At 41.2% G+C, this 23,136-nt stretch overlaps 1 protein-coding gene across 2 annotated transcripts in view; it reads right to left on the bottom strand.

The window, feature by feature from the left end:
- Positions 1-23,136, bottom strand: part of ATP9B (ATPase phospholipid transporting 9B (putative)) — a 534,623-nt gene that overhangs the window by 20,862 nt on the left and 490,625 nt on the right. For both annotated transcript variants that reach the window (XM_077492334.1, XM_077492333.1), the window contains exons 23-27: positions 19,211-19,275; positions 12,575-12,730; positions 10,171-10,235; positions 9,248-9,356; positions 4,776-4,833 (exon numbers count right to left, since the gene is read on the bottom strand). In XM_077492334.1, coding sequence (XP_077348460.1) covers positions 4,776-4,833; positions 9,248-9,356; positions 10,171-10,235; positions 12,575-12,730; positions 19,211-19,275 — 453 coding nt within the window. The remainder of the gene's footprint in view (positions 1-4,775; positions 4,834-9,247; positions 9,357-10,170; positions 10,236-12,574; positions 12,731-19,210; positions 19,276-23,136) is intronic.

A 23,136-nucleotide genomic window follows, 5' to 3' on the forward strand; every position in this document is an offset into this window, starting at 1 on the left:
GGAGTGTTGCAGGGCAATGCAGACTGTTGCAGGGCAATGCAGAGTGTTGCAGGGCAATGCAGAGTGTTTGCAGGGAATTGCAGAGTGTTTGCAGGGAATTGCAGAGTGTTTGCAGGGAATTGCAGAGTATTTGCAGGGAATTGCAGAGTATTTGCAGGGAATTGCAGAGTATTTGCAGGGAATTGCAGAGTAATGCAGAGTATTTGCAGGGAATTGCAGAGTAATGCAGAGTATTTGCAGGGAATTGCAGAGTATTTGCAGGGAATTGCAGAGTATTTGCAGGGAATTGCAGAGTAATGCAGAGTATTTGCAGGGAATTGCAGAGTAATGCAGAGTATTTGCAGGGATTTGAGGGGTTAATTTTCGGTGAGCAGCGATGTGGGCACTGCAGATGCAGCCCACATCGCTGCTGACACCGATCTCTTCCCCCTCCGCTGTACCGATCGGTACAGAGAGGGGGAGGGAGGAACCGGCGTCATAACATGACGCCGGCTTGTTTACAAGTGATCACTCCGTCATTTGACGGAGCGATCACGTGGTAAACGGCCGCGATGAGCGGCCGTTTACCGTGATTCGTGATGCGCCGGGTCCACTGGACCCAGCGGTCACGGATGCTCTCGTGTGCGCGCCCCAGGGGGCGCGCGAGAGCAGAATTCTGGGAGGCCGTTAATTAACGGCCTCTTAGAGTTAAACAACCGCCCTGATGCCGTTAATCGGCAATGGGCGGTTGTTAAGTGGTTAAGGACCGGAAGAATTTGCACCCTTAATGACCAGGCCATTTGTTTGCGATACAGCAATGCACCGCTTTGACTGACAATTGCGCGGTCATGCATGCCATGTTTTACCCAAGCAAAATTTACTTCCTTTTTTCCCCACAAATAGAACTTTCTTTTGGTGGTATTTGATTACCTTTACGGTTTTTATTTTTTGCACTATAAATAAAAAAATAGCGACAATTTTGAAAAAAATGCTATATTTTTTACTTTTTGCTAGAATAAATATCCCCCCCAAAGAAATATAAAAAAACTAATTTCTTCCTCAGTTTAGGCCGATATGTATTCTTCTACAGATTTTTGGTAAAAAAAAAAAATTGCAACAAAATAGGGAATAGATTTATGCCATTTTTTATTTTATTTTTTTACTACTAATGGCGGCGATCATCGATTTTTATTGGAACTGTGGCATTGCGGCGGACAGATCGGGCACTTTTGACACATTTTTGGGACCATTGACATTTATACAGCGATCAGTGCTATAAAAATGCACTGATTACTGTGCAAATGTCACTGGTAGGGAAGGGGTTAACATTAGGGGACGATCAAGGGGTTAAATGTGTTCCCTGCTAGGTGATTCTAACTGTGAAGGGATGTGATGTATTAGAGGAGGAGCCAAATCGGCTGCTTCTACTTAGTAGGTTTACAAACACATCCCTGTTCTGGCTCTTGTGCCCACGATCGCGTGTGGCCGGTGGACATCGCGGCTGCCAGCTACACGCATTGTGTCCCCCGCTGTGCAGCAGGCGTGTGCCTGCTATGGCTCTTAAAGGAGCCGACATACAATGACGGCAATTTGCAAGAAAGTGCCGACTGGCCTCTGTATAATGATGGCGGCTGGCCGGCAAGTGGTCAAATAACATGCACCAGCAACCAGAGCAGGAAAAATGCAGACATGTAAGATAGGACGCTACACCTCAGAAACATGTCTTGTGGCCACAACAACCTGTATGCCACTCCTCAGGTCACATCAGAGCCAATCTTCCTTATTCAGTCCTCATGGCTGTCAAACGGAGCCACTCCTGTTAGCTGACAGTGGGTCTCTCCTACATCTGCTCCCCTGACCATCCTGTCGGGATGACTGTGCGGCAACATCACACACAGGAGACTCTGCTGCACTTGGATGGATCATTTGTAGTGAAGACACTACACAGCTCTCCGTTGTGATTGACAGGTGCAGTTTTCCATTGGGGTCATGCGAGTGTAACATTTTTGGTTTTCTGGTAATGTATTAAAAGTTTTATTGCTGTAGGTTGCACTTCCCTCTTGTGTGTTTCCATAGACCAGGAACAGACCACTGCTGGACCACAGGGGATCACCACTTTATGGTGCAAATGAAAGATAAGGTGAGCATATGCTTTCTTTTAACCCTTAAACAAAACAAGCAGTTGACCCATGCAGTGTGGGCACAGCCCGACTGCATCGAAAAACTTTTGTTTTTCCCCCAGGGTTGGGCGTTACAATTCAAAACATGCATGAAACAGCTTTTGATATCCCTTATGATGTTTTAGTGAGTTAGAGCACAGCAATCATCCAGCTATATTTCCATATAATACAATGCAAAACCCATCAAGTGCAATACCTGTACTGTTTACTTTGCTGTCAGTGGTTTGTAGTTATATCATGACCAGGCATAACACACATACATTACCAAATACAAAACACAGAAACAAATTTAAAAAAATGCAGGAGGGTATTGAACAGTTTGGTTAAATCTGATAACGCACTATACAAATTTTGGAATTCGCCATCTCCCACCCAATATCCTTCAACTGAAAAAACTGTCAGCCAATCAGATGCAGCCACTGTTTGAGTATTCTGACAATAGGTGCCGCAGGAGATTCCTCCATCTGCAATGTATAGCATAGATGGGGGAGTCTTAGATTTTTTTTTTTCTGTTCAGCCCACAGCTTGCGTAAGTATACCCAGTTTATAGCTCACTTGTTCTTTAGTAGAGATCGTAAAATGGTACCCTACATCTGCAGCTACAGAAAGACATACTGTACACAAGTTACAGGGTAAAAACTGAGTAGACATGCAATGTTTACAAAGTGTCATCAAGCATGTGTTAAGAACATTGAAATGTGTAATCTTGCATTAAATACCCTGTGCTCAAATGTATATCCAGTGTAAATTAGCAACTAGATTTAATCTCTGCACTTAGCATGACTAGGAAGCAAACAAAAAAGGCACAAAGACAACATTCCGTTAGTTAGTTTTCCTTTCTTCTTTTGCCCTAATTGTTTATTTCAGGGATAACGATCTTTGTATATAAATTAGAGATATTAAAATATTTCTGAGATCTCTTGAGATGTCTCTACAACTTGACTGGAGTCCACCAAATTCAGTTGATTGGGCATGATTTGGAAAGGCACACACTTGTCTATATAAGGTCCCCGTAGTTAACAGGGCATGCCAGAGCACAAACCAAGACATGAAGTCCAAAGAATTGTCTGTAGACCTCCAAGACAAGATTGTATTGAGGCACAGATCTGGGGATTGCGTTCAGGCACTTTTGCAATTTATTTATGTCTAGCAACTGTAACACTCCTATTAACTACTGCAGCCTTCTGTTTTACATATTAGCCTCCAACCTGCTGACTGAAACACCAAAGAATATCCATGAACTGATGAGGTCTCCCCTTTTATAGTTACCTACATTTTTTTCCCCTCCAGTTGTTGAAAACACTCTACGTTGACATATTTTGACATATTTTAGCTATGCAAGGGATTATGGGAAAAATAGTTATATAATGATATATTTGAATACATACCCTCTATTACCAAAAGTATTGGGGCGCCTGCCCTTACGCACACACAAACTTTAATGGCATCCCAGTCTTAGCCCTTGTACACACGGTCGGACATTCCGACAACAAAATCCGTCAGATTTTGTCCAAAACTGGTGTTGCATAAACACGGTCGGACAAAGTTGTCGTGATGATGTTATTTTGTTACGACGGGAATACGTTCAGGCTAGTAGCCAATAGCTTTGGTCTAGGAATTTGACCTGAGCATGCGTGGCACTTTGTCCGATCGGAATTCTCTACAAATGATCGGACAAAGTCCGGTCGGATCATGTTGTCGGAAAATTTTATAGCCCAGCTCTAAAACCTTGTTGGTTGGATATTCCGACGGAAACAGTCCGATGTAGCCCACACATGGTCGGATTATCCGACAACACGGTCCGATCGGACATTTTCCGTCGGAATGTCCGACCATGTGTACAAGTGCTTAGTCTGTCAAGTTCAATATTGAGTTGGCCCATCCTTTGCAGCTATAACGGCTTCAATTCTTCTGGGAAGGCTGTCCACAAGGTTTAGGAGTGTGTCTATGGGAATGTTTTACCATTCTTTCAGAAGCGCATTCGTGAGGTCAGGCACTGATGTTGGACATGAAGGCCTGGCTCGCAGTCTCCACACTAATTCACGCCAAAGTTGTTCTATCGGACTAAGATTGGGGTGCCATTAAAGTTCATGTGCATGTAAAGGCAGTCATCCTAATACTTTTGGTAATATAGTGTGTATATTTATAAGTACATTTAGATAATCTCAGTGAATACATAACCAGACTATAGAGTGATTTTATAATTGCTTGGAGGTCTATTTTATCCTATAATAACTGTGTAGTAATTTCTGTCACTACGAATAAGATAACTGATTTATGAAGCACAAAAATATGTTTTGCAAAGTAATGAAAACATACTTTGCAAATTTAGCCCTAATTTCAGCACCGACAGAACAAAGTGCAGTATGAGAGGAAAAAGTTTAAATTAATTAAAAAACAGCACTGATTTTAAACGATGTGCATTAATACAAATACCAAGAAACCATCATGCACTGCACATTGGCAGGACGCATTGCCGGACTATCGATTTACCTGATAAAAAGAAAGCAATATATGACTGTTGATAAAAATTTTAAGCCTGCGGAAGCAAACCTGGAAGGAAAACAATAATGGCAGACAAAAATCCTTTCGTCTGCCTAAATGAGTCTCTCTTACCTTGGTATATGCTGATTAAAACCCAGATGAGGAAGGTTTTAAACGACAAGGATCTTCCCTGTGAAGAATGAAAGGAAATGTTAAAGAAACAGGATCGCACAAATAATACTGAACAGCCACAATCAAAGTACATACAACGTTTACATTCCTTCTCATATCATAAACTGTAAATAAATGCAGAAAACTGAAAAAAAAATTAATTGAATTTGATCTCTCTGATAACTTAAAGGGGCATCAAAATGGTTTCTTTTTCAAACTGATGCTTTTTATAAAAAAAATTTAAATACAGTTTTATGCAAAAGTATAGGAACCCCTGACAATTTCCTTGATTGTCATTTATAAATATTTGGATCAGCAATTTCATTTTGATCAAATAACGGAAGGACACAGTAATATTTCAGCAGTGAAATGAGGTTTATTGGATTAACGCAAAATGTGAAAATTGCATCAAAACGAAATTAGCAGAAATAACAGCCTCTAGACGCTTCCTATAGCCTGTAATGAGTGTCTGGATTCCGGGTGAATGTATTTTGGACCATTCCTCCTTACAAAACATCTCCTGTTCAGTTAGGTTTGATGGTTGCTGAGCATGGACAGCCCACTTCAAATCACCCCACAGATGTTCAATGATATTCAGGTCTGGGGACTGGGATGGCCATTCCAGAACATTGTAGTTGTTCCTCTGCATAAATGCCCGGGTAGATTATGAGCAGTTTTGGGTCATTGTCTTGTTGAAATATCCAGCCCCGGTGTAACTTCAACTTTGTGACTAATTCCTCAACATTATTCTCAAGAATCTGCTGATATTGAGTGGAATCCATGCGACCCTCAAATTTAACCAGATTCCCAGTACCGGCACTGGCCACACAGCTCCACATGCATGATGGAACCTCCACTAAATTTTACTGTGGGTAGCAAGTGTTTTTCTTGGAATGCTGCATTCTTTTGCCACCATGCATAACGCCCCTTGTTATGGCCAAATAACTCAATCTTTGTTTCATTAGTCCACATCACCTTATTCCAATTTGAAGCTGGCTTGTCCAAATGTGCGTTAGCATACCTCAAGTGACTCCGTTCGTGGTGTGTGGCTTCTTTTCGCATCACTCTCCCATACAGCGTTACCCTGTGAAAAGTGCGCTGAATTATTGAAGGATGCACAGTGACACCATCTGCAGCAAGCTGATGTTGTAGGTCTTTGGAGGTTGGACTGTGGACCATTCTCACCATCCTTCGCCTTTACCTCTCCAATATTTTATGTGGCCTCCCACTTCTGGCCTAAACAAGAATTGTGCCTCTGGTCTTCCATTTCCTCACTATGTTCCACACAGTGGACACTGACAGCTTATAACTTTTTGTAGCCTTCCCCTAAACCATAATGTAGAACAATCTTTGTTTTCAGGTCATTTGAGAGTTGTTTTGAGGCCCCCATGTTGCCACTCTTCAGAGGAGAGTCAAAGAGAACAAATTGCAATTGCCCACCTTAAATACCTTTTCAAAAGATTGGATACACCTGCCTATGAAGTTCTAGGCTTAATGACTTCACCAAACCAATTGTGTTCCAATTAATCAGTGCTAAGTAGATACTTGTATTCAAATCAACAAAAATGATAAGAGTGCCCAAATTTATGCACCTGTCTAATTTCGTTTTGATGCATATTGCGCATTTTCTTTCAATCCAATAAACCTAATTTCACTACTGAAATATTACTTTGTCCTTCAGTTATTGGATAGATCAAAATGAAATTGCTGATCCAAACACCCAAATATTTATAAATGACAATCATGGAAATTGTCAGGGGTTCCTAAACTTATGCATACAACTGTATAAACACCACGTTTTCATATAAACAATAAATACAGGTTGCGCCCATGGGATTGGTATGGCAGGGCATTTTAGGTTTTCTAAAGAGGTCTGAAAACAATATGCAGCAAAGCACACATAAAAAGACACCTAGAACAGCTGGCTACGAATAGTAAAAAAAGCAAAAAAGCTGGAACGCTGTGCAAAATCTTCATATGCAATATTATGTACCTGACTAAACCAATCAACTAAGCAAACTAAAACATTTTTCTTTTTTTCTTTTACTCCTTACATAATGATTATAAACAACATAAAATTTTTGGAACAGCAAAAAGAAAAGAAAAAACATTTAGCGAGAGAACATATTATTTATTGTAGGTACTTATATAGCGTCATCAATTTACACAGCACTTTACACATATATTGTACATTCATATCTGTCCCTGCCTTCAAGGAGCTTACAATCTAAGGTCTCTAACTCACATTCATACATACACATATTGGGCCACTTTAGACAGGAGCCAATTAACCTACCAGCATGTTTATGGCGTGTGGGAGGAAACAGGTGGAAACCCACACAGGCACAGGGTGAACATGCAAACTCCAAGCAGGTAGTGCCATGGTTGGGATTCCAATCACCATAGTGCTGCCATGCAGAAGAGCTAACCACTTAGCCACTGTGATAATATTTATACTTTCCAAATAAGAAAGGGAAACTGGGAACCCAGGCCAGTTAAAGTTACCAAATTTTGGAAAATGGTCACAAACACACATACATAAGTTCACCACATATGGAACAATCCGTCCACATGGGTCTGTCTATTTGAAACAGGGTATTAGCTCCCAATAATAAACAGCATGAAAGCTATCAGAGTCTTGGAGCGCCCGTCAGCATGTCCACATAGTGTGGGTTTTTTCGGGGTCATTGCTGTCTATGGCCACTAGAGTTTCCATTGTCATAATGTCATTTTTAATTTGGGCCCATTCTAAGATGTGTGGTGGGGTAGTGGATTTCCAGATAGCTACCTGCGCTGTCATTAAGGCAATGCCTCAACATACCTTTTTTTTAAAACAGATGGTTGTGCCCTGGTGTGGGCTACCGTCCTGGCACCATCTTGCCCACAGCTTGTGGGTTTTGATGGTGGGACCTCGGTTCCTTAGCTGTGGACTCACATGGTGTAGGGAGGGGCTTCCTGTCCACCCTTTGGGGATAAATTAAGGGGGGCTTTCCAGGGGTTGGTTGTTCACCCAAGACTGGTGTTCTTCATACTGGAGGTTCTCAGTCCACACATTATAGCGCATGCTGAATATGTATTTGTGTTGTTCATCCTTTCTATAGGTTCATGTGGGTAATGGCACTCTGTTTTTTTTCCCTTTGTTTGTCAGGATTCTTGTTTTCTTTTGGTAATCCTTTTATCCTCAGGATTTTCGGCAAATCATCTACCTATACTCCTATATTACAGAGCTATCTCATTCACCCTCGTTTCTTTTGCATTTAAGATATGGGATACATTTCCTCTGAGTATAATTGGTAGTGAAGCTGTAGTATATAGGGATTTACATTACCCTCGATTTGCCTTTTTTTTGTTTCACAAGTAGGACTTTGGGTCTTCATATTCCATCTTCACAGCTTCCTGTGCCACTCTTTGGATGTCCCTGATAGGGTGTCCTGAACCTCCTCCACAACTTCCGGGCCATATATTGTGGGGTGGGCACCATTTGGAGGGGCTACAACATTTATTTTTGTTTGTAAGTATTCCCCTTTACTAATCAATGACATCAGTTGAACCATACAATATATTTCTCCCCTTTCACAGGGAGTGTTTAAACACATTTTGAAATGGTGTTCTCTAGCCCACAGATTTTATACGGATGGCATTTACTTCTGAAGAAGTAGATGCATCGAGTTTATATGATGCACACTTTTTTAGTAAATTAACCCTGAGGTAATGTGTGTATGGATCAATTGCCAACATAATGTGTAATTTACTTGCTGTATGTCAAACATAATCAACCAGCTTGTTTTTTATTTGTGAGATTGTCATGTGATGTACGTAAATTAATGTTTTATACAAAATCTTTCTAATGTTACGCCTCATTTAAAGTCCCGTGAGCATTTGTTTTGGTTGTGTATGTAGATGTAAGGGATGGAGGCATAGTGTTCTAGGCACCAGATCATAATCTTTTTGTAACATTGTATTAGGTGGAAGACACCTTTGCCCAATGTGATGTTATGCTTACACGTTTGTTTTTAGATATATACCTGTAAAGGTGCATTTAAATCATATGAAATAGCTTAACAAGCACATTTTAATCTCACATTGTAGATGTATGCAATCCACTTATTATGCTCACTCTCCCCTAATTCATAAAACTGATCAATCAGCTATGAAAAACTGTTTGAAAATCAGGTGGCAAAGCATAATTTCTACTGTTATATTTATTGTACTTATCTTCCTATTTTGATAAAACCCTAATAAAAACCAATTACATCTCGTATAACCAACTGCCATATTTTATCTGCTCACATTCTACATTGATAGAATAGTCTCGGGTCATACTTATATTTAATAATAAAATAGCATGTAGTATTATGTTTTCACAAAGCCTGTCCTGTGGATGCATTTACTATGGCATTTCCCTTGTATGTTTTATGGACCTTGTGGATTACCTTTGTGAGGTCTTTATACAGCTCTGGGTAGAGAAGGGCAGTTTCTGGTTTCACATCTTGATCCAGCACCAACGAGAACACAGGAAACATTGTGTAGATTGTTGCATACCTTGGAAAAATAATTAAAAAGATCAGTTATTTCAAAATACATACATCTATTAACATCATTTCTTTCAACATGTAGCAGCCTCAGGTGAGAAATAAGTTCTCAGCCGTTCAGCAAGATTGATGTACTTTATCTGGCTAGCTTGTTGTGCTGACAGCGTATCACAATAGCATCCCAAAAAAAAAAGAGAGAAAAAAAACCCTCCACCATAGTATAGATTACTGAGGTTAACAATCACAACCAGCGGGCACTACCCTGTTAAGATCTCTGTAAAGAGTATTGTGGGGAGCTGTGAAAACACTACAAATGTCACTGTGCAACTTGTGTAAAAGCGGAGCCCTGCTGTGGAGGCAGCAAGGAGAACCGCAAGGGGTAGGTTGCAATTTATGAATTACCGCATTTCTCCAACATTCTTGATGAGATACAATTACAGCACAAACATGTATGGCAAATGATTATTTCACGGCTCTTCCATCAGTACTTCACATGCCTGTTACTTGGCTGCTTCATCATTACTGTCAATGAGAAAACAACTATGTACCTGGTGTGGATACACAGCTGAATAGCAGCCAGTCAGCCCCTGCAGTGTCAATTACTTTCATTTGCCTGAAAATATCTGTTGTTTTTTTAAAAGGACATTTTTTTTGCTCCCTCGCCATGTTAACTATTAGTGCATGAATAATATGGGAAAAACTAATTATAACATTTTCCTTTAGACATAATTAAAAGGCAACCAACTGATCTTGGCCCTGATGTAATCAAACAAAAATAGTTTTGTTACTACGTTGTCACCAACTAAATACTAGTTTTTACTTACCCTACCATTAGGAATCCCTGGTACAAAGGAACAGATGCGAAATAGAATACTGAGGAAAACACAGCCTTAAAAGGAATCAAGAGATGAAAAATGAATACATTTTAGCATTTTCAGTGCTGGGTCACTGATCTTCAAATAAACAATATTTTAAGGAATATTCCATTTTATATTGTAATACATACAAAGTACAATTGAAAAATGCCAGGTAAATCAATGCACAAGTGTATGTAGTGGGTTGTCTTTCATTTTTCAAGACTGACCATAAAACAGAATGCAGCATCTATCTATTGATGGTAATTTGAAAATGATTACAAAATTAAAATATAGCTCTAGACTCCAAGTTATTTCTTACATTTTAGGGAGAATAAGGTTAGATTTGCTGCTAGGTTTTTAATGCTATCTGTGGCTACACTAGGGTGATTCCCCCTCACTTCATGTCCCTTAGACAATACTGTCAGGCGCTGAAAAAAAAAGCAAATGGAGATTCCAGGCTTCCTTATATTTTACTATATGTGTTGTATTGTTGTTGTACAGGAGAAATTTGTCTGCATTTCTTGCCCTGGTGACAACTTCACTTTCAGAACAGGAAATGAGGGAAATGTTCCCAGTGAAGTACATGAACAGCAATAACAAGCCCATCAGAATTCAAACCCCTCTTCACTCTATCAAAAATTTAAAATCATATAGTATTATAAAGAAAAAAAATGTATGAGCAAATTAACCAGTGTACCCTGCATGTTCTCAGATTATTGTACAAAGTTTCCACTGTATATTATTCCTGAACAGGAAAGTTTCAAGTAATGGGCGCTAATTACATAATTTCTCATGTTCTGGTTCATCATCTGGAATAATTACAGGTGATATGCATGTCTCTATTATATATATATATATATATATATATATATATATATATATATATATATATATATCACACACACACACACACACTCACACACACAGTATCAAAAGTGAGTGCACCCCTCACATTTTTGTAAATATTTTATTCTATCTTTTCATGTGATAACACTAAATAAGTGACAATTTGCTACAATGTAATGTAGTGAGTGTACAGCTTGTATAACAGTGTAAATTTTCTGTCCCCTCAAAATAACTCAACACACAGTCATTAATGTCTAAACCCCTGGCAACAAACGTGAGTAATGAGCAATTTTCCCTCTCCGGTGTCATGTGACTCATTAGTGTTACAAGGTCTCCGGTGTGAATGGGGAGCAGGTGTGTTAAATTTGGTGTTATCTCTCTCAATCTCTCATATTGGTCACTGGAAGTTCAACATGGCACCTCATGGCAAAGAACTTTCTGAGTATCTGAAAAAAAGAATAGTTGCTCTACATAAAGATGGCCTAGGCTATAAGAAGATAGGCAAGACCATGAAACTGAGCTGCAGCACGGTGGCCAAGACCATACAGTTTAACAGGATAGGTTCCACTCAAAGTAGGCTTCGCTATGGTTGACCAAAGAGGTTGAGTGCACATGCTCAATGTCATATCCAGAGGTTGTCTTTGGGAAGGAGATATCTGAGTGCTGCCAGCATTGCTGCAGAGGCTGAAGGGGTGGGGGGTCAGCCTGCCAGTGCTCAGACCATACGCCGCACACTGCACCAAATTGGTCTGCATGGTTGTTGTCCCAGAAGGAAGCCTCTTCTAAAGATCATTCACAAGAAAGCCTGCAAACAGTTTGCTGAAGACAAGCAGACTAAGGACATGGATTACTGGAACCATGTCCCGTAGTCTGATGAGACCAAGATAAACTTATTTGGTTCAGATGGTGTCAAGCGTGTGTGGCAGCAACCAGGTGAGGAGTACAAAGACAAGTGTGTCTTGCCTACAGTAAAGCATTGTGGTGGGAGTGTCATTGTCTGGGGATGCATAAGTGCTGCCGGCACTGGGGAGCTACAGTTCATTGAGGGAATCATGAATGGCAACATGTACTGTGACATACTGACGTACAGCATTATCCCCTCCCTTCAGAGACTGGGCCGCAGGGCAGTATTCCAACATGATAACGACCCCAAACACACCTCCAAGATGACCACTGCCTTGCTAAAGAAGCTGAGGGTAAAGGTGATGAACTGGCCAAGCATGTCTCCAGACCTAAACCCTATTGAGCATCTGTGGGGCTTCCTCAAACAGAAGGTGGATGAGCACAAGGTCTCTAACATCCACCAGCTCCATGATGTCTTCATGGAGGAGTGGAAGAGGACTCCAGTAGCAACCTGTGAAGCTCTGGGCTCGGCAGTGTGAAAGGGGTCTTAATGTCTTGCTGTAACAAGCATAGACTCTGCACTAACACAGTTTAGTGACTGTGTGGCATAGGTCAAGACAAACAGAGATATAGTTAGCATTTTTTTTTTTTTGGATGATTTTCATGGCATTTCTGATATTACCTGCATAGTGGAAATAATAAGGCCCCTGTGGATAACAAACTGTCCCAGTGCTGCTGATCTTTTATAACTGTTCCGCCCGTGTACCATCAGAAGTCGGCCAATGTGCTTAAACTGTATGATAGAAAAGTCAGCTGCAAGGGAAGCCTGTTTTCCCTCCTGCAAAAAAAATAATGAATACGTTTACAAGCAAAATATTCAGATTGCACCCAAACACAAACCCAACTGTTGGCCTATACATTGATTTTCTGTCCAGAATCTACAGTGACTTCACACCAAAAAAATAAAATAGGAAAACACCATTACTGGATTAAATCAAAGAGTTACCATATAAAATAACAATAATATTAATGTCAAATATTAAGTGACAACACTAGGCATGCTCCTATCTTAAGACCATTTATTTTCCAAATATTAAAAAAATAAAGTATTCTCATATATACGCTGTGTTGGCACTGCTAATGAATGCACAGCAACTGTTCTATAAATCTATATATCTATCATTGACACCAGGACTGTCTGCTGTAATGTCCAACTGAGCAGTATCTGATCTCTCATGAAGCCGTGTTTGAGCAGTGAAACTGGTCGGGTACCCACTTTGACACACACCATGTACCCCACCTACCTCTACTACCATGACCCTTTCATTTAGGAGTAATATTGACTGTCCAGGGAAGTTGGATTGACAGTACTGTCAAAATTGTACATAGGAAAGCTCTCCCTATAGTGGAGAGTTTGGTGGGTAGGATTTTATGGGGTTTGTTATACCGTGGTATTTATATATTTTGTACAATAATTGGTCCTACAATGGGGACAATGGGGGCTATTATCATGTCTTTGATAATCAACATTTTTTATATGGTAGCGGTCCATTTACTCTAGTAATGGTATTTTCTTCTTTTTAATTTTTTTATTTTTTTTATCAAATAGCACTAAATTTAATTTCTTCCCCTTAAAGCAGTATAAAAACTCAACAACAGAAATGCTGTATTTTGTAGCTTGCCAATCCTTAAATGTGTTGGCTGCATTGGTTTTCTATCTTCCTGTCTCAGAGTGGCTCCACTCTATGGAGGAGCAATGCAGTCATACTTGTAGCATTGTAATCTAGTATAATCTAATAGTAATCTAGTATATAGGGTTGATGCACTAGACAATTTACATAAACTTGAAATGCATTAGCAGATATACATAGACTTGACTAACAAATAAAGTTGAACTCCAGCTATCACTTTTTAAGCATGTACAGCAATATGTTTTTGAACTTAAAAAAAAACCGATAAAGGTTTTACATGATTGAATAAAATATGACCACTGTAAGCACCCCTTTCAGTGTTTAATACCTTGTCTCAACCCTATAATGGCTGGACTTTTAGCTTCTTCTGTTAAAGAAAGTTTAAAAATAAAATTACTGGTCAGATCAACAGGTGAAAATAAAAAAATAAAATGAATGTAGTCACCATATCAAAAAATAGGTAAGCTGCAATAGACTTTTTTTTATTTTGGGTTTTAGGGCCAGTTCACACTATAGAAACGCAGTCCAGATGCTTTTCTGCATGTGTGATTTTGGTGCAGTCCAGTGCATTTTCCCCCTCTTTTTTTCTTAACCTTAAATAAGGACAAGCGTGTTCCAGTGTTTTTGGTGCCTTTAGGTGCATTCCAGTGTGTTTTTGATGCATTTTACAGCATTTCAGTATTGGAAAACACTGGAACTGCAAGCACTGCTGGTGTGAACTATTCCACTGAAAACCATCTAACCTACCTTTGCATGCAGAAAAAAAACACACTGGCCCTTATCCTGCTTTTGGCCTGCTGCTGGAATTCACCATTCAAACTATTACTATTCAACTTAAACATCAATCCTCATATGTCATGCTGGGCTTTTACTGCTGCCTTAATGTGTCCACCCAGTAGATGGAGCTCTAGACTAATTTTAACATTATTAGCAAGATTATTTTTCAGCTGTGCTGTAAGATGCCTTGATTTTCAATGATACACTGCAGCAGTGAATTATCACTTATAAACAATCCCAGGTTACTATCAGATAGGGAGCTGCAATACAAGCTTTATGTGTTAGGTAGCCCATAGTATGCTGGGAGCCTCATTTTATGAATTAAAGATTATGCATAGGTCTTAAAGTGTTAATAAACCCAGGACTCTGCATTCACTATATTTGGCCTCCCACAATACACAGAACATGGAAATGAAATTATTTTAGTAAATATAAACTGCTAAATACCTTTTCTCATCAGTATATAGCAGTCTTGTGAATATTATCAGTGTCTGGTTAAATCTTGTAGGAGGAGTTTTAATTCTACTCTGACTGTCCTCTGAGGCTTCAGGACCCCTGACCCTCTGTCTTGACAGTGCTGATTGGCCATATGGCCCTAAAGCAAACTCTCTAGCAATACACACCAAACTGAGCATCTGCAGAGTGCCCCTAAGGCTATGTTCTATCAGGAGATGGCTTAGGGACTGTGGGAGAAGGGGAGGATCAGAGAAGACAGGATCAAACAGCCTTTTTACACAATGCAAAGGATAAACCCTTAGGTTCCACAGTGAGTATAACAAGTATGCTTTTCTCTGTATACAGACAGATTTTACTGTTGTGGGTTTAGTAACACTTTAATAAAAGATTTTTCTCTCTTGTGGTTGGTAGGATTTCATATGAAGATACAGCACAGTTGTGATGGACGGAGCTCAACTTTTTAACCAAGTTACCATTGTAAATGAAGTGCATCAGGTATAAACATTTACCCGACACATGAGCATCTTGCTGATACCCAGGGTCCTGACTTGATCACCTTAAAATAATCACCCAAAAAACCCTCCAGCAACTGCTGACTACAGCTACAATTCTTTAGCTTTATTTGGGTTGGATTCAGTAGATTAAACTTTTATGAACAGTTTACTGCTGAGTCATTTTCTGCTGTGGGTATGCAGATACTAAACTAATTACCTGTCCCATACACACCAAAAAAGAATCAAATAGATAACCACAGAATGTTATTAAAGGGATTACACAGAACAATACTGACCTGGGCTGGTAGAAACCAATGTCAGCCTATAACCGCTGTGTCAGGGGGTCAGGGTTTATCTGTCATCCAGAGTACATAACATCAGGGCCTGGGACAAGAGGTGGGCGAGAGGGGAGGTTGCCCTGGGTGCAATTGTTTGGATGGGGCACCTTTCTTCTGTGTCGTGACAACAGCAGTGATGTTGACAAGCAGGAGACTCCTGGGCGTAGGCTTGTACATCATAAAAAGGGGAGGGGAGCCCAGTTTGGCATCTTTGCACTGGATGACCTTGTCCCGGCACTGCATAACGTACCTGCTAAAACTTACCCAAAAAATTAAGAATTTTGACCTACCTGTAAATTCCATATTATGGAGTACAGTACATAAACCATGGGTTATAGTTGTGTACCTTTAGGTGACTGGACACTGGCAAAGCTTTAAAGGACATGTCCCCTCAGCTTTAGAGGGCCTACCCTACTCTTTGACACCTCAGTTCTGTAGTAAGTAATGCAGAATAAAACAAGAAATGGAATGGCAGATGGCTTGTGTCCTGTAATGAAATGTGCAGGCAAGCCAAACTTCCTCTCATCTTAATTGTGCAGTACAAGATACAGGCAGAGTAATTATATACCATAAGATGCCCTCCTCAGTGAGTTACAATTTACAGTGTTACTATGCCCAGATTGCCCCACTAAAAAAAGAGGACCTGTTTGTGAGCCCATCAGAGTACCGGAGTACCTGTCACCAGCTCATCAGAGTACCCGAGTCCCTGTCACCGGCTCATCAGAGTACCCGAGTACCTGTCACCGGCTCACCAGAGTACCCGAGTACCTGTCACCGGCTCATCAGAGTACCCGAGTACCTGTCACCGGCTCATCAGAGTACCCGAGTACCCGTCAATGGCTCATCAGAGTACCCGAGTACCTGTTACCAGCTCATCAGAGTACCCGAGTACCTGTCACCAGCTCATCAGAGTACCCGAGTACCGGTCACCAGCTCATCAGAGTACCCAAGTACCTGTCACCAGCTCATCAGAGTACCTGAGAGCCTGTCACCAGCCTATAAGAGTACCCAAGTATCTGTCACCAGCCCATCAGATTACCCGTCTCCAGACCATCAGAGTACCTGCCTTGCAGCTCATCAGAGTACCTGTCATGCAGCACATCACTACTTGTCATGCAGCCCATCATCGTACCTGTCGTGCAGCCCAGTGTACCTGTCCTGAAGCCCATCAGTGTCACCCATCATACAGCCACAATATCCGAAAAATGTTTTACCACTGAAGAGGCATATCAAATCCTAAGCCTAATGGATAAGAGGGGAGCTATCATTGTCCAAATCTGATTCAAGATTTTAGCCCGTTGAAAGCAGTGGATTGGCGACCGAATTGGAGGAGGAAGCAGTCCATTCAAAAAGAAGATGCTCTGAAGAACAGGCAGACACCAGCAGAGCCATACACCCCAATGGCCAATCAGCAAACACCAGCGTTAGACCCTAGGAGGAAAGGCCCAGTACCAGCACTGGAATTTCACGCCAGACCCAAAGAGTTAGGGCCCAAACCCATCTTCTAGATGCCTTAGTAAACCCATTGTGGCTGCCTTTTAGCTCATTGTCTGCTACAATCTCCCCTTTCACAGCACAGCCAGGTGTGCAGCCCAACACTGACAATTTTTTCTGAGATAGATCTTTTAATTTATTTTTCCCTGAAGAGTTACTTCAATGCATCGTCGACCAAACAAATCTTTTTGCCTGACAATAAATTGCCCATCCTTTCAAATGTAGACGTCTAACAGTGGAGGAGTTTGGATTGTTTTTGGGCCTTATGATCAACATGGGGCTTACAAAAACAAAAAATAAAATCGCATGCTTATTGGTCTAGCATTCTCATCCACCACAACACATGCCAATTTTTTCAGCTGTCATGTCCAGGTCCTGCTTTGACATGATCATGTACTTCCTGCATTTTAGCGATAACTCACAGTGCCTTTCTTGACATCATCCCAACTTTGATAAACTATAAAAAATTTGCTCCCTAATTGAGGTTTGCTGAACTTTATGTCCCTGATCAGAACATCTCTGTGGACGAATCCCTGGTCCATTTTACAGGCTGGCTGGGATTCAAGCAGTACATTCTCAGTAAGAGGGCCAGTTACGGATTAAAGCTCAACAAGCTCTGTGAAACCACCACTGGATATGTGCATGACTTCTGCGTGTAAGAAGGCAGAGACTCCCAGCTCCAGCTCCCTGAATGCCCAACGTACATGGAAATAAGAAGAAGAAGATTTGTCTGGGACCTGGCATTCCCACTGTTCCAAAAGGGGTATCACATTTACATAGACATTATTTTACCACTTTGCCCCTTTTCCACCACCTGTACTGTGAGAAAACTTTGGAAAAAGCAGGAAGGGCTTCCCACAGCATCTAGTTGCCCAAGGCTACAAAGGGGGAAGTATTGGCCGTAAAGTGGAGGGATAGGAGAGATGTGTACATCATGGCCACCATCCATGATGACTCCTCGGCGGAACTTTACAGAAGGAACGGTCCCTTTCAAAAGCCTAGGTGTATCTGTGATTACAATATATTTATTGGGGGGGTGGTGGAATTAAACGATCAAATGCCGCAGCCCTATTTATCAACACGAAGGTATAAAAGGGTTGCAATTTACTTTTTCCATTTATCCTTTTTTTAATGAATACGTCACCTATCAAAGTCAAGGGAAAGACCCAACACCTTCCTCAAATTTATCACTACCAGCAAGGATCCCCCCCCGAAAACATTTGCACCAATTGTGTCAGCAGACTGCATGAGCGCCATTTCCCTGAGAAGGTTGTCAGGAATTTATGTGTGTAATTTATGTCCCTAGAACACCTGATAGTGCTCCTTGGATGCTGGGCCTCTCTATATGGCTAGGCTTTGAAAAAGTCTCACACGTGGTATCGCCATGCTCAGGAAGACTCTATAACTTTCACACAGGCTAAATAATATACACTAATTTGGGTTATTTTTACCATATGTAGCAGTATAAATTTTGGCCCAAATTTATGAAGAAAAATTACGCAAAATTTTATAATAAAATCTAATATTTTTTTTCAAAATGTTAACTTTTTTTTCCACTTATATCACAAAAAATAAAAAACCCAGTGGTGATTAAATATCTCTCAAAGAAAACTCTATTTGCTTGAAAAAAATGATAAAAATGTTGTTTGGATACAGTGTAGCATGACTGAGCAATTGTCATTCAAATTGTGAGAGAAATAAAAGCTGAAAATTAAAATTAAAAGTGCATGGTATTAATGTTAATATTAAACAAACAAACAAAAAAAACACAAGACTTTAGGGGCTCTTCTGTCATTTTTTAAACTTTCCATCTATAAAATCTTCTGCCCTTCTCGTTTTAACTTTGGATAGTAAAACCTTTTTTTCTGACAGTAAATACCTTATACAACCCATCTTGTCTGGCCATTAGTCTAGGCTCATGACATCACGCACAGCTCTCTCTCTCTCACGAGAGTTTGCCAGGTAGGAAGGGGGGGGGGGGGTGAGTCATATGAGGGCCAATGAGAGCTGCAGGGCTGCAATGCTGTAGACAGCATGTCAATAGAATGTTAAAACAAAATAATATTACCTTTCCTTCTATGCCAATCCCACAGTCAGCTGCTTGGATCATGCTCACATCATTACCTCCATCTCCTGAACAAATAAATTGTCATTACATAAGTAACGTCTTTAACATTTTCAGAAAGGCAAGAAAAGCTGTGCATTCACAAAGTCTTTGCATTAAAAAAATCTAATTCAGCAGTTTTCCAGGAAACCACATGTAGATCTCAGCTGCTCTCAATTTCTAATATTACTTTGAAAAACCCCTCCCTAGCATTTCTGGCTGTAGCCATCTCGAGTAGCAGCAAATTATTCATGTAGCATTTACTTCCTGGAATCATTCTGCCCTTAGCCCAGGCATGCATACAGGAGCATGTTTTTAGCTGAGAAAATCCCTCCACCCCCTCCTGAAGACTCCTAGGATGTGTGACATGATTTGCTTAGGCGTGGAAAGCAGGAAGTAACTGAAGAAATGTGAATTTTTTTTTTTTTTTATAACAGCTTACCTGTAAAATCTTTGAAGTACATCATGGGACACAAAGCCATAGTAGTTACTATGTGGGTTATAGGCCACCTTCAGGTGATGGACACTGGCACACCCTAAGACAAAAGTGGCCTCCCTATATAACCCCTCCCACTACTGGGAGTACCCTCAGTTTTTTAGCCAAGCAATACACATGTATACCAAAGAAAGTAGGGACCGCTGTGTCCCATGATGTACTTCAAAGAAAAGGATTTTACAGGTAAGCTTTTATAAAAATCCTATTTTCTTATCGTACATCGACACAGAGCCATAGTAGTTACTATGTGAGATGTCCCATAGCAATGGCAACTGAAGGGAGGGAGACCGAACAAAAAAGTAGGGCATTAAGAGACTAGAGGACACATACTGCAGCCTGCACTACACTGTGCCCAAAGGCAATATCCTCATGACCTTTTATATCAATTTGATAGAATCTGGTAAATGTATGGACTGAAGACCAAGTTGCTGCCTTGCAGATCTGAGCCATGGAGGAGTGCGCTTTAACATGAAAAAGAGGAATTTTCCTCTTTAGACCATAAGCTTTAACAAACACTTGATGAATCCATTTGAAAATAGTAGATTTTGATGCTGCCTGTCCTCTTTTAGGACCTTCTGGCAATACAAACAAAACATCTGTTTTGCGAATCTGAGTGGTCTCCTTTAAATAGACCTTGACCGCTCTCACTACATCAAGGGAATGTAGTGACCTCTCTTCCACCGACTGAGGTTCTGGAAAAAAAGAAGGCAGAATAATATCCTGGTTTAAATGAAAACCTGTCACTACCTTCGGTAGGAATTTAGGATGAGGCCACAATACCACCTTATCCTTATGAATAATCAAATATGGCTCTTTACAAGAAAGAGCCGCCAATTCCAATACTCTTCTGGCACAGGATATGGCAACCAAAAAGATTATCTTTCTCGTCTACAGGACAAGTCAGGTTCTTGTTTATCGAGGATATAGCAGCATCAATTGCTGGAATCCCCCATTTCTTATAGAATTCCTCCTCCATAGGATAAAGTAAAGAAAACTTTTTTGGAGGAAAAAGCTGTTTATCTGGCTACTCCCACTCAGAATACATCAGCTTTTTTAGCCATGAATGGATAAGAAAGGTATCAACAGATTGGGGGGGCTTTAGTGATCCCAAACCAGAGGTGGGTTCATCAATAGACTGCGTTACAGGCAGTAAGAAAGTTGAGAGGACCAACTTAGTAAGGGAGTGTACTAACAGTCTCTCCTGTGAGTCTCCTCCCTCCATATTAGGATTTTTGGAAGAGGAGTCATCAGCCTCTTCCTGATCCTTTGAGAGAACTTCACAATCTCTCACCCCTTGTTCCTCAGTATGAGGGTCCTAAGCAATGGACGGGGATCTGCTACGCTTGGGCCCACTGTGGGAAGCGAATAAAGCATCAATCTTCTGTTCCAAACTTAAAATGGTAGAGGAAAAAAACCCCTGAGTGATATATATATATATATATATATATATATATATATATAGGCGCTGAAGTGTCCAGAGCTGCTGCAACACCAGTCCCCCTTGACGGCTCGCTCTGACCGGCCACATCACTCTCAGAGGAGGATGCCATTTTTTTTAGACATGGATTTAGGTTGCTGTGAAACAATCGATCCTCTAGAACCCTTTGAGGCGTTCCTTGTCCCCGTTATGCTCATAGCCTGATGCACAAAGAAGAGGCACTACCAGAAGGAATGCATACACTGCTGGATCTATAGTCCAGCACAATTGCTGCTATTAATGACCAGCCTGATGCAGCAGAAAAAAATGTGTCAAAGGAAATGCCCGTGTCACCAAACCTGTTAATGCTACCTCTTTGCTCTTGTGTCTCTCCACAACCTGCAGTAACACACAATATGCTTTTAAAAACTTGCCTCCTTGTGTTTAGGCATCGGAGAACGCTGACACCGCTAAGCTCTGCCCCCGCATTGCCTACAGCCCCTCCCACTTATTTAAAGTAAGGGTTTTCCCATGCGAGCGGCGGACTACAAGTCCTCTCAGACGTAGCGAGAGATAGCATGGTGCGGGGGGTTGCAAGTTGTCGAGCAGCGCGCTGATTGCGCTAGTTCCTGTATTTAAAAAAAAATAGAAGTCTGATCGCCTTCGTGGGGGAGACTGTCAGCACAAGGGGGTGATAAGCGGGCAGAAAACCCCCCCTCAAGCTTAACGGAGGTCCTGGTGTTCGGCTGGAGGAAGAGGAAGCATTTTAGCTCTCTGACACAGCACTGTTTCCTGCATGAGACGGTGAGTGCTCAATACAGCCCCCAGTAGTGACACCTAGGCATGACAACATTTTATGATTTTAAAGCAGACATTCATAATAAAATTCAAAACATTTCTTAGAAAACTCCACTTACCTTTCCTGCTGCAGAGTTTTCTGTGGTAAACCAACAGACCCAATCTTCACCCTTCACGTTGGGTTCCATTAAACCTTCAGGAGCTGGGGATCCTTGAGGAAACCCACAATCCTAGACCTGCAACAGCACCCTGCCAGTAAAACTTTATGGCCTTACTACCAAAAAGTACTGGATCCCGGATCCAGCTCTCTAAAAAGAGAAGCATTCAAAGGCAAAAACCTTGTTTCTTCGGATAAGAGGCCCGGGTACCATTCAATTTGGCCAGAAGAGATACTTTGAATGGATCTGATCAGCATGGCTAGACCAAGCAAAGATTGCTCCAGTGGAGCTCAGCACAGCACATCTTTACTCGTGACCAACACCTTAGACACTGGGGAAAAAACTGAGGTACTCCCAGTAGTGGGAGGGGTTATATAGGGAGGGCATTTTTTGTCTCGTGACTGGTGGCCGCTGTACAGCTCTGATACATGGTTTCTGCAGGAGGGGCCAATATCTCCTTCTGATGTCAGCTGGGGAGGTCGCATTGCCGCTCAGCCTCTCCCGCAGGAGCCTTGGAGACTGGCCGCGAGTCACGTGACCGGCCTGAAGATAGCTCTTAAACTGTATTTACATGTCTCATTTATATAAAATACTTATATAGTGTGCTATGCCTGCCTGTATTAGAGGGGCTGGCAGTGACCATTTGTAAACGTTTATTTCTACTAATAGCAGCAGGGATGGGGGAGCGGAGACAGAGACACAGAACATGGAGCTGACAGCCAGGGAAGAGGGGGTGAGGGGGAGAGAGGAGAGAAGAGAGGACAGCTGCGGATAATAAAGGGACGTACTATGACCATGGTGGTCAGGGCTCAGCAGCAGCCTGATTATCATGGTCAGCGCAGAGGGAGGGATACAGGAAGTGGCAAGATCATCCAGTTGGAGGGGGGGGGGGTAGATTACACAGTACAACCACTGTGCTGTTTAATCTGCTTTAAAGGCACAGGATCTGTAACTTTTCTTTTTTGGGTTAACAAACACTTTAAGTTTATAGCAACTTTTCATAAAAGCACAAAGGTAGCAT

The sequence above is a fragment of the Lithobates pipiens genome, unplaced genomic scaffold (genome assembly GCF_037356315.1).
Source record: "Lithobates pipiens isolate NorthernLeopardFrog02 unplaced genomic scaffold, aLitPip1_a1.2 Scaffold_19, whole genome shotgun sequence".
NCBI lineage: Eukaryota > Metazoa > Chordata > Amphibia > Anura > Ranidae > Lithobates > Lithobates pipiens.